Consider the following 12,453-nt stretch of genomic DNA (forward strand, 5'->3'; position numbering starts at 1 on the left):
CAAAGAGGACAAACTTCTTGACGCAATTACATTTTTTCCAATTCTGGTCTTTAGCTCCACCAGGCGAATACTGAAGACCCCCTTGCAGCAGCAAATCTCAAGCTGTGGAAAGAACTTTCTGAATTTCAGGAATGTATCCCTCAGGACAGGCTGGAAGATTTTAAATGGGGCCTATTTGATACCGGAGTTCAGGTTCAGGACCTGCTGGAGGCCGCGGCCCATCAAGTAGACACTTCTGCTCTGTGCCTTATGGTGGGAGTACACATCTCCACCCAAGCGTGGTTGCATGCTACAATATACTCGGAGCAGGTTCAGGAGCAAGTACTTCATCTTTCCTTCAAAGGTAAAGAGCTGTTCCACTCCTCCACTGATGAGGAACTTAATAAAACAAAGGCAAGCATGCAACTGGCTAAATCTTTGTCGTTCCTTGCCAAACCCCCAGCAAAAGTGGCCTATACGCAGATGTCGGGGGCCCAGACAAGGTCCTTCTTAGGTTTCACAGGGTTCTAGGAGCATCAAGCACGACTGGCAAAGTTCCACTGGTGCACCTCGTCGCAAGCAGCAAAGGCAAAGTGGCCGGTTTTCCTCTCGGTCATCAGCCTCCTCTTCGGCAACAGGTGGTCTTGCCACTGACAAACCATCCAAATCATGTTTTCTATCAGTCACACAAGACTCAGATGGGAGGACGTATATCGTCTCATCTGGTTGCTTGGCAGACCATCACAGACGACCTATGGGTTTTTTCCATTACCCAGGCGGACTTCTGCTTGCCCCTCCCTCATACCCCCAACGTTTCACCCTCCTCTTTGGCAGACTTGGTCTCCCTCCCTCAGAGCCGAGGTACAGAAAGCTCTGGACCTCAGAGCGGTGGGGCCTGTTCCCTTGCAGGAGCAAGGGGAGGGCTATTACTCCCATCTGTTTACAGTGCCCAAACCCAACCAGGCTGGCCTGCGCACTATCCGCAACCTCTCCACTTCAATCTTTTCCTATCCCAAAAGTAATTCAAGATTATCACGGCCAACCAGATAACCTCTCTGGAAGGGCGACTGGCTCAGTGTGGTAGATCTTCAGGACGCTTCCATGAACATCCTGATCTGGGGCCCACATCTGAAATACCTTTTGGTTTTCTGTGGAAACGAAACACTTCCAGTATAGAGTGCTGCTGTTTGGTCTCGGCTCGGCACTGCACGTCTTCACGAAGATCATGGCATTATCGCAGCATTCTTCAAGCTGCAGGAAGTACATGTCTATCCATATTTGGACGATTGGCTTCTGCACAGTGCTTATCCACGGGCTGCAACAGCCAATCTTCAGTCACTCCAGCTTCTGTTCCAACTGGGGCTGTCGGTGAACTGGTGTAAATAGTCTGACGGTTGCTCACGACCTGATTTTTCTAGGTTTCTCCGGGGATGCTGTCAGTGTCAGTGTTCCTAATGGAGGACAGAATGCGGCCACGTGCCAATTTTTCCTGAATTCCTCCCACATGTCAGCCTGGTGGCTCCAGAGGCTCCTGAGCCTGATGGCTTCATGCGTGTTAGCCCTACCTCAGCGAGACAGGGCTGCTTGTCCCAAGATGTGGACCCAGACTTCAAAATGAGTCCGCTACCATCCCAAGATTTAAGAGTCCGAGCAGGCGGCTCCAGCTTCCAGGTAGCCGCAACTAATCTCTGGAACGCTCTACCGCCTAACATAAGAAATGACACCTCTTTGGTCCTTCCGAAAAACTCTCAAAACCAGATTATTTAGCTTAGGTTCACAGTAAGCAATAACCTGTACCTATAACATTGTATAAATATGTAATTGCATCCATGCAAGTAATCTGTTTTATGAAACTGGTTGATTATACCAGAAGTACTCTGTAACCATATACTTGAGCACATGCACCTTGATGCCCCTGGGCTAAGTGCGCATTACAAATATCAAATAAATAAATCAATCCTACATGACGGTGGATCTTCAATGGTGATCAACCACCAGCAACCTTTCAGTGGGAACCTCCTTCCAGGAGCCCTGCCCACACATTATGGTTACAACAGACCTGAAGATGTAAGTGTCTCGTATCTGCCTAGAACTCCTGGAAGCCTTTCTGGCATTGAAAGCTTTCCAGCCTTCTATCATCGACAAAGTGGTGCAAATTCGCACAGACATTTCTGTAGCTATTTTCTGCATCAACGAGCAGGGGGCGCACCAGGTCCACTCCCCTGGTGGAGCTAACTATCCAGATTTGGAATTGGGCAGTCCAACACAATGTCTGGCTACAGGCCGTGCATGTTCCGGGTCAGATCAATGTTGCGGTAGATTCCCTGAGCTGCCAGTCTGTGGCGAATTACGAATAGGAAATGAACAGCCGTGTTCTTACCAAACTTTTCCAGCAATGGAGTTCTTCAACGGTGGACCTTTTTACGACTGCAACAAACGGGAAACAACCACTCTATGCTTCCAGGGACGGTCTCGGAGCATCTTCTTTGGGAATACCCTTGAGATTACTTGGGACAACATGAGGTCGTATGCCTTCCCACCTTTGCCATTGATTCATCGGTAGGTCTGGGAACTCAGGAATGCCTCCAACTGCACTCTCCTCTTCATAGCTCCGTGGTGATCTGCCAGGTTCTGGTTTTCGGAGCTGCAGCACCTATCGATATGCAACCCGATCAAGTTGCTGCAGATTCCTGACCTTGCTTACCAGAGCAATCACCAGGTGTGGCCCCCTCCCCACAATCCTTCAGCTTGGTGGCCTGCTACCGGAGTTCAGGCTCTTAGCGCAGTTTAATCTTTCTGAGGATAATATGTGCATAATTCAGGCGGCAGGTAAGCCTTTTACAAGGGTCCAGTACAAAAGTAAACAGCTTGATCCTCGACAGGATTCTATTGACTGTGTCTTGCCTTTTATATCAGACCTTGTGGCCTCTGGCATCCACGTCTTATTATGCCGAGCATATCGATCAGCCATTGCAGCTTATCTGTCTACAGACAGTTGCTCTTTTTCACTGGCAAACCCAGTAATCAAGAGGCACTTCCCAGGTCCTCTTCACCTCTTTCCGCTGGTCAGGCCGCCTCACTCAAAATGGGATCTGAACGTGGTCCTCACCGCTTTGTGTCACAAGCCATTTGAACCTATGGCCACTAGCGAGCTCGAATTCCTTTCTTGGAAAGTGGCCTTCTTAATTGCGGTAACATCTGCAAGAAGAATAAGTGAGCTTCAAGCTCTGTCGAACATCCGTTCTTAACTTTCCACAAGGATAAGGTTGTGCTCTGCACTCATCCTTCTTTCCTTCCAAAATGTCTTGGAGTTCCACATAAATCAATCAATATCCTTACTGGTTTTCTTTCCGAATCCGGTCTCGGTTGCAGGGAGGGTTCTACATAACCTAGACGTCGGACGAGCTCTGAAGTTTTACCTCGACAGAACAAGCGAACTTAAAAGTTTTTCCAACTGTTACTTTTGGTGACCCAAAATGGAAACCTGCTTGGAAAGTGTCCATCTCACGCTGGATCGCTTCAGGCATCTCAGAGGCTTACACAATTCAAGGCCTTCAGAGACTGCTCTCCTGAACATACATGAAGACTTGCTCTCTAACCTTGGTTCTAATCTCCCCTCTGTGCTCATCCTACTTGATCTCTCTTCTGACTTTGACACAGTAAAGCATGCCATCCTGCTCAATCGGCTCCGTGATAACCTGGGTATCGCTGATCAGGCTCCGGCCTAGCTGACTTCCTTCCTCTCTGACTGACCCTCCCAGGTCCAACTTGGGTCCTTCCTCTCCTCTATCGCTCTCTCCACTTGCAGCATTCCTAAGGGGTATAACATTTCTCCCTGGTTGTTCAACCAATACCTGGCACCTCCCACCCACCGCATTGCCGCTCTCTCCTCCAATTTCCAATGCTATGTGAATGACACCCAATTCGCTTTCAGGCTCCCCTCTGCCTATTCTCCTTCTCTCATCCCAGATTGTCTCACTGCAATCCAGGAGTGGTGCGCCGCCAATGATCTCTGCCTAAATTGAAAGCAAGACGGAGATCCTCCTCATCAGCACACCTGTAACTCTTTCCTGCCACTCTCTGGCTGACCTCCCCTGGCCCCACTCCTGCTCCCACCTTTGGGGCTAAGACCCTCAGGGTTATCTTCGACTCCTCACTCTCCTGCTATCCACATTATTCCGACGTCTCTAAGAAGTCAAACTACCAACCGCACCTCCTCAGAGGTATTCTTCCTTTCCACTCCTTCCCCCAGAAGCTTACTGTAGTTAGAGCTCTGGTTCTCTCTAGGCTTGACTACTGTAACTTCCTCTTTTTAAATCTGCTTGCCTCTACTGTCTTCTGCAAGTCATCAAGCCCAAGGATCGTATCTCTCCAGCATTGAAATCTCTTCATTGGCTCCCTGTGGCTGCACGGATTAAGTTCAAGACCCCTTGCATTGTCCACAGGGCCTTCTGGGGCCTGGGACCAAAATATCTCCAGCTTTCTCTTCTGAAGTATCTTCCTACTCGAGCACTTTGCTCCTACACATCCAACTCCATTAGGGTCAGTCGTTTTTGCAAGCATCTAGTTGGGGGCAGATCTCTCTTTGGCTGGCGGCTCCCTCTGGAACAGCCTCCCTGCCTCTCTGAAACTTGAGCGGAACCATCTCAGGTTCCAGAAGCAGCTCAAGACTTACCTCTTTGCTTCTGCCTTCTCTCTTTCGCTACCCTGCTGATCTCCAGTCTGATACTGCACTGGTTACCTGGCTAACCTCCGAACCACAATCCAGGTTCCTGCCCTCCCAGTTGCACACCTGCACTGCCCCCTGGAAACCCTGCACTTGGGGGCTGTATCTGCAACCCTACAACCCCCCCGCCCCCACTTGCACTAATCCATCACTTGTTTTCTGCTCTTAACCCTGCATTGCCACCTGCCGGCCGCAAATCTTTCTTTTGTAGTGTGATCCTATGTCTTGAGCCTCTTCCTCCCCTTCCCCTGGCACTACTCCCCCTCCCCCTCTCCTGCACTTGAGAGATCTCAATGTCACTGGTCCTAGTAAGATTGTTGTCCGCCTTGCTCCCCTCCCTTCCCTCGTCGTGCCTTGAAACACTTGTGTATAGGCGCGCTATAAATAAAATATATCACATCAGATCACCAGCAGGGATCAATGTGAAACGTGTTCTCATTCCCTTGGACAGGCCTTTTCACATATGCCTTCTCACCTTTTCTCATCTGGAAAATGAATACAGATGATATGAACATAACCATGCACGATGATAGTGATAACTGGCAATTGGCCCGAGACAGACCTGGTACTCATGACCACTTGCAAATGTCGAGGGGAATCAGATCTGCCTACGCAGTCAGACCGACCCCTTCTCTCAAAACCGCGGGAAGGTGCGCACCACGACCCACAAGCACTCAAGTTGACCGCAAGGCTCCTGATTTCAGAGAATTTGGCCACTTAAATCTATCTCAGGAGTGCACAGACATTTTAAAGGTGGCACAGGCTCCATCCACTAATCCCTCCTACCAGAGCAAGTGGAAAAAGTTGTGTACCTGGTGTGCACAGCAACCGGATATTGAGCCCCTCTCGGCGATTCCAGAGGCTATCCTCTTGTACCTGTTGTCGTTGGCGCAGGGAGGGGCCTTCTATTAAGGTACACCCAGTTGCCATCTCCAGGTATACCGGGGAAAGGAGGAAAATGCCCCTTTTCGGTGATCGACTAATAAAGCATTTCCTGAGAGGGTTGTTCAGATCTTTTCCCACTACAAGGAAATTTGCACTGCAATGGATTCTCAATGTGTTTCTCTTTGGGCTTGTGAAAGAGCTGTCAAGCCATTGGCGACTGCTCAACTAAAGTACCTCTCCTGGAAAGCTGCATTCCTTATAGCCATTACATCAGCAAAAAGAGTCTCTGAGCGGCAAGCCCTCACAGTAACCGAAACATACCTATGTTTTTACAGGGACAAAGTGGTCCTTACAACCAATCTCATTTTATTACTGAAGGTGCCATCTGCATTTCTTAAGCTATCGTCAGTTACGTTGCCCGTGTTCTTCCAAGAAGCAAAAACACCAGTAAAAGTTGCGGTGCACTCATCAGACGTTTAAAGAGAACTGAAATACTACTGATGGAACAGAACTAAATCCTCAGGGACCTCTACTCGGCTGTTTCTCGCTTTTGGACCTCCAAACTAAAGGAAAGCAATCTCTAAACCAGGAATTGCAAGGTGGATATCCTCCATCTCCTTTTTGTCCCGCAAAAGCAAACAAACCGCTTACTGGGCCTGCACATGCCTCCTTGACAAGAGCTGTGGCAGCATCTGCAGCATTGTGGTTGGGGGTGCCCCGAAAGGTCGTTTGTCAGGCATCCACCTGGATCGTTCTGGACACGTTTACTAGGCAGTACTGCCTCCAGGAGAAACATACGGCTGATGCAAAGACTGGGACAACGGTCCTGCAGTGCCTCTTTTAATAAGGTACGCTTTTCGAGAGTTATCTGCCACCATTATATGTTTGTACTGCTGTGAAATCTATTCATAGCATGTGCATCTATGAAAGATCCAGTGCTGGAGAAAGAGTATGTTTATCTGTAACTCCATTTCTCCTTTGGTGTCTTTCATGCGCCCCCGGCCATCCACTACTGAAAAGTCTCCCTTTGATGCATCGGAATCCAGCATGTACTGGGTAGAATCTGAAAGGAGGATGCAGGGGAGGAGCTATATACGCCACGTCTTTTTGGTTGAGACCAAAAGCACCCAAAAGGAGGGCAATGAGCTATAAAATAGACCTATTTTTCTTTATTTACTAATGCAAAAAGTTAACAGTGCATTCCCATATTAACGACAGGGACTGTTCATAGCATGTGAGTCTATGAAAGATACCAATGCTAGCGACATGGAGTTACAGGTAAGAAATCTACCCCTTCACCACCACCACCACAAACTTTCTGCATTGGCTCTTCTTGGCATTGTAGGTTTAGGTATTCATCTAGAGTAGTATTGCTTTGGAGTAAGTAACTAATCCGTACTCTGTTCGAAAGTGTTGTGAATGCCTACAATAATTATGATCTGCATCCTCCAGTAACGGCACATTAACCTATTGTTTTTTTAATTACAGAAATTTGAAATAAAACCCATCTCGTCCAGCTCCATGTTTGACCTTATCTCTGGTTTTTGCAGCAACATTTTTAGCTCGGCACAGAGTTTTATTTCTTCTACGTGGACTTTCTACCTTCAGGCTGATGATGGCAAAGTAGTTGTTTTTCAGGTAAAATGTTATATTTTATTAATATATCATTGACAGTCAGCCACTTAGATTAGCACTGCACACTAATGAAATGTACATTTTCGGTAATTTAACTAAAATATTGAATGGTCAGTTGAATGCTCTTCTACTTTCTAGATTCATGGTGAGATGTCATTTATGGTGAGCCAAATTAATAATTCAGTCGGATGCAAGTGTTCTCCCTTGATGAGTCATATTTGGGTGGATGCTGCAGTTGTATTACCATCTCAATGAGGTAAAAGTGCAAAACCCTTCACTCATTATGGCTTCCTAAGGCCATATTTAAGCCATGTACGCCATTGTGGGGGGGTTCCTAGGCAAACACGTGCAGAACCCCAGCTGTTACCAGCCGCTATTGACCACTCCTTGTTGTGAATTACTGGTAGCACGCTGGGAAAGCAAGCCATATTCCTAATAACTGTTATGGAGAAATCAACATAATGCGTCTCACGTGCGCCGAATTCCGTAAAGAACTGCTTACTATATGGCCGCCATGTATATAGAAAAGATCGCATTTGTTGGCAGAGATGGTGGGGTGTTGTGAGGGACCAGACAACGAGGTAAGTGGGAGCAGAGGGATGGGAGTCGGGGCATGGTAGACTCTTGCTGGTGTGGGCAGTGGGGCCAATGTGCGTAACCACGATGTGTGCCTGAAGGAGAGGTGCCAGTGGCCTGTATGGAACACAGGCTTTACCATGAAGTAAGGAGTGTGATTGGATCCCCGGGTGGGGGCAGGCAGGCATGAGCTACGGAAGCTTGGTGGGGGCATGCAGGTATGATCCAGGGTGAGCTATGTGGGACAGGGGAAGCTAGGGTCGGCACAGGCATTAGTGTGTATGGGCGGTTGGGGGGGGGGGGAGCATGTTGAAGTAGTACACTGGGCGAAAGAGTTTATACCCTTTTTGTATGTGAGGCTAGCAAGTGCATTCACACTTCACCACATTCTGTGTCTGAGCACTCTTTGTACCAGGCTTGTTAAAACTATAACTTGTGCTTAAGAGAGCACTGCTCTTTAAAGCATCAATTTAGGATGCTTGTTGTCTCCTTCTAGTTACTTGAGCGTTGAATCTCCAGTGTCTGTTTTAGTGGATTGGCGAGTAGTGAATAATTTCGGATACAAGGTCTGTGAGCTTCACTAACGGATGGTTTAGACAACCCACTAGAACCCGATCCAGGACACCGGTGTGAGTGAAACTGTGAGTTGAAGATTAGTGACGTGGTAGAATGGTCACTGATATTGGCAATCGGCAGAGCATAGCGGTCACGATGACTGCTACCACTCTCGGAGCAGATCCTACATGAGGTTCAAAGTGGAGAAGCTTTGAGTGCTTGTCTGTTTGAAATGCTGGGTCTCTGCTCGGGGCTGGGACAAGGAGCCGTGGGGGTGGGGAAAGTCAAAATCTTGGTGTGATTGGGGGAGGCAGATGCACTCGGAGAAACCAGCAAAATTTCAGAGCCATGACTGTATGCACCTGAAAAAGAGGCCTTTTAAGCCCTCTGACCCTCAAACTACTGGATGCCAACATACAATAGCCTCGGAGTTCAGAGCAGCCTAACTTTCGTAACCATCTATGCGACCAACAAGGATTGACTTTTGGAAAGTGGTACTCCAGAAACCCAGTGCACTGTATGTGCTTGACCAAAACAGGGACCTGGATTGATGGAGCATTTTTTTTAACAAAGCGGACACTCTGAGTCTTTCATAGCATGTCTCATTTTCACAGGTCCCTTGGATGTCCCGCAAAAGAGGCATTGGGCCAAAAGGGGCATGAAGAGCTCATACGCTGCTGAACTTGTGTTCCCATAACTAAAGGGGATTCAGCAGAGGCAGAAAAGGCAGACCAATCTGCAGTGGTGCTGGGTCGCCTCACTAAGTGGGACCTCCTACAATGCCTGTCTTTCACAAAAAACGGTTCTAGATAATGCAAGGACAGCTTCAAACCCTCAAGGGTGATGGATCCAAGTTGGTGGATCGCTAACAAATGGACAGTGCAGGTTTATGAATCGGGGCTGCATGACTTGGCAAGTTGACAGGAAATCAGACGAGATTGATGCCTTGCAAATCATAGCACAACACTTTGAGCTAAAATATGAATATCTTGAGAACAGTTCCAGAAGGGAAAATGGTTCATTGACAAATCTCCAGGAAGGTATTGAAGGCTTTCACATAATCTCCTGTGAGCCGCATCTCTTCCGGGGTGTTCCTAGGGTCTGCCACAACTGAAGATTTTGTCCTGAACCACACCCATACAGTTGGCAGACGGAGGACATATGACTCTGGGAAGCACAAGATTGTTGTGAGGGTGCCATTTATTAGCCTTGAAGAAGGCTGGTTCTAAGAAGGGGGGGGGGGCAACAGTGTCCACTATGTTACGCATTCTCAGCGGTCCTTCTATGTCATGATCTGGCTCCCTCCAGCCGGGGGAATGGGGAAAAACCTCCAGGAAATCACTACGGAGCAAAACAGGCAAATAAAAATACAGGTCTTCCAATTTCGACTACATGGTGATTTTGCATAAAAGGAGGATGACCGTCGGGTACTGAATCTTGCAAACCATGAGTGGGGGATCTCAGAAGGGAGCACTGGCACTGTATTGGGACAGGTGATGGGTGATCTTGAGAAAATAGAAACTTTGTGGTGGAGCCATATCTAAAGACTGATTTGATGTACCCTACTCCATACCCTTTCCGTTACTGTATGGTTGAGAGTGGGTGATGAACTTCATGCGATTGTGGGTGTTAAAAGGTATACCATTATAGACCTACACAATGATTGTAAACACTTTGAAACAAAAGATGTGGGTGAAGGGTTGATTGCTGTGGTAAATGCCTTTGCTATAATCCAGAATGGATGGTATGAATACTGCTTAGTTTCTCATTGATGTGTTTAATGTAGATAAGCCTGTTGGGAGCAACTGACCTTAGAGCGAAGGAAGCAACTCTGTGAGTCTTTGCTAGCAGGTCTCTATCAAGTGACCCGTTTAGAGTCCTGGTGTACTCTTTTGCACAAGCTTTTTCATTAGCTAAACCTCTACGATTGATGTAAACTGTTTGGGGTTGTGTGTTGGGGAAGTTGGTTGGGTGGTAATTTTGTCTGATTGCCAAAATACGGGTGGCTTTTCTGCTGCAGGAGGTCGAGGACAGGGGGAGCACCCTGCTACATACATGCAAGCCAAACTTTGTGAAGTGTACACTCTTTTAAACGGCTGCTGATCCAACAATTCTGTCAAGACCGGAGGCTCACACTATGCATCTTTTTAATCATTTATACAAAGAAAGCTCAGCAGCAAGGTATTTTATGCACTTACATACAACAAAGCCCATTCTGGAAGTGCGTTGATAAAATACATAACACAAAACTATTAAAAGTACATATAAAGTTCATAACATCCATAGTATAACGGGGGAAAAAACTTCAAATCCCATGATGCTCCAAAGGTCATCAGTGTCCGGGGTCACGTGGTACTGTCCCTCCAATGAGTGTACAGGTGCTCCCATAAACAGTCCTGAACAAGAAATAACTTCCTCTTTCTTTGCTGCTCACAGCAAGAGATGTCATTTCTTATTCAGAACTGTTTATTCTTTACAATATGTATCTGTTTTTTCCTAATGTTTGTTTTCATGAGCGGATTTACTGTATATATAATTTAGTTTATATAAGATTGACGACGTTTGTCTTGTGTTCCCTCATCATTGTTCACCAACGCCAGCTGCTTCCTGCTGACATCGGTGTCGATGAGGATAGAACAAACGTTTCGGTCGTAACATATCTCAATCTGTTTATTGTTTTTTGCTGCCTCATTTGAGACCGCCGCGGCACCGCATTATCTTTTGTCTGCCTCCCCGGCCTGGAATTATACGCGTTGGCTCTGGGGAGAACCACACAGCCCCCCGGTGCGGCACCAGGGGGAGCTCCCACTCTCCCTGGTCCTTCTCTGGAGCTCCGGTGTTCGTATGAGCATTTCCGTTGTAACAGATAACGGTTAATGCGAGCGCCGGAGCAGGTCTTGTGTCATTTCATCTGGAATTACCAAAAAAAAAAGAGGATCGCCAGCAGCATCCAAAGCACACAGCTTGGTCTGCTCAGCATCCCGTTTTCCAGACAGTGAGTGGAGGTGATACTCCTATACCATCACAAGGATTATTTAATTATTTAACAGATCTGGCACAATAAAGATCCCCCCTCAATCAAACCAAGAATGGTCAGAGGGAGAGGAGGACTGTTCCATAGATGAAGTGGCAATGGAAAGGAGCCTACAAAAGGTCCTAGGATCCGCTGTTGAAAACGGCGTAAAAAAAACTAACCGGTATGCTCCTACCAATACAGCAGCGCTTGGAAGACATGGAAGAGCGCATGTGAGGGGCTTCTCCAAAGGGAGGTAAGAAAACCCAGAAAAGAAAACCCCTTACCCAAGGGGGGAAGTAGTCCGGCTCATAAGAGCAAAAGCTCTGTGACACCCCCCCAACCCCTGAGCTAGTAGATGCCTGCCACTGCTGCACTAACTGACGTGTTCTTCAGGGTGAAACATGCCTTTATGACCACGGAGGTAACCCCTTCCTTTGAAAGACCCTCTACCCCCGAGGAAGGAAACAGGGGTGTTGGACCCTCAAGCCCGGAGGGAGACAAACGGGGCATAGAAGAAGAAGCAAACCCGGGATTATATGATGACGAATCATCACACTTCTTCAGAAGAAGATACCGAGATTTGGGATTCAAAACCCTCAACCTCTGGGAGTCCGGCAGTCCCCATCCCCAAGGGAAACACCAGGGAACAACATCCTACCGAGGGAATGTTCAACCCTGAAGATTTAATGCATCCTATGTCCACCGACTGGGAACCATCAGTCAGGACAACTGGCAGGCTACGTAAGCCTCTGGAAAAATAAATCAGAGCAAGACTCTGGGCAGAATGTCCATGCCACGAGATACCTCATAAGGTAGCTATGACACCAGAATTAGATTCCAAGATGATCACATTCATGGCGAAACATGTGAAAGACCCTAGAAAGGGGATAGACCGAGCCTGGAAGTCATGCCAGGATAAACTATTGGACGTTGCGGGTCCTCTCGTGAAAATATTAGATCTGGCAGAAGGAGTCTCCACCCTCCTCAACTTCAATCGGTCCGGTCATTCTCTCCGGGTGGGCTCAGAGAGCCATCTGCTTGCTGGAAAATGCGAGCTGCGCTGTTTCTACCGAGCGCAGAA

The 12,453-nt window shown here is 47.6% G+C and overlaps 1 protein-coding gene across 7 annotated transcripts in view; it reads left to right on the top strand.

The window, feature by feature from the left end:
* Positions 1-12,453, top strand: part of TMEM59L (transmembrane protein 59 like) — a 690,169-nt gene that overhangs the window by 136,556 nt on the left and 541,160 nt on the right. For all 7 annotated transcript variants that reach the window (XM_069649302.1, XM_069649301.1, XM_069649305.1 and 4 more), the window contains exon 4: positions 7,079-7,228. In XM_069649302.1, the coding sequence (XP_069505403.1) occupies positions 7,079-7,228 (150 nt within the window). The remainder of the gene's footprint in view (positions 1-7,078; positions 7,229-12,453) is intronic.

The sequence above is a fragment of the Ambystoma mexicanum genome, chromosome 1p (genome assembly GCF_040938575.1).
Source record: "Ambystoma mexicanum isolate Mex_15411 chromosome 1p, UKY_AmexF1_1, whole genome shotgun sequence".
In the NCBI taxonomy this organism is placed as follows: domain Eukaryota; kingdom Metazoa; phylum Chordata; class Amphibia; order Caudata; family Ambystomatidae; genus Ambystoma; species Ambystoma mexicanum.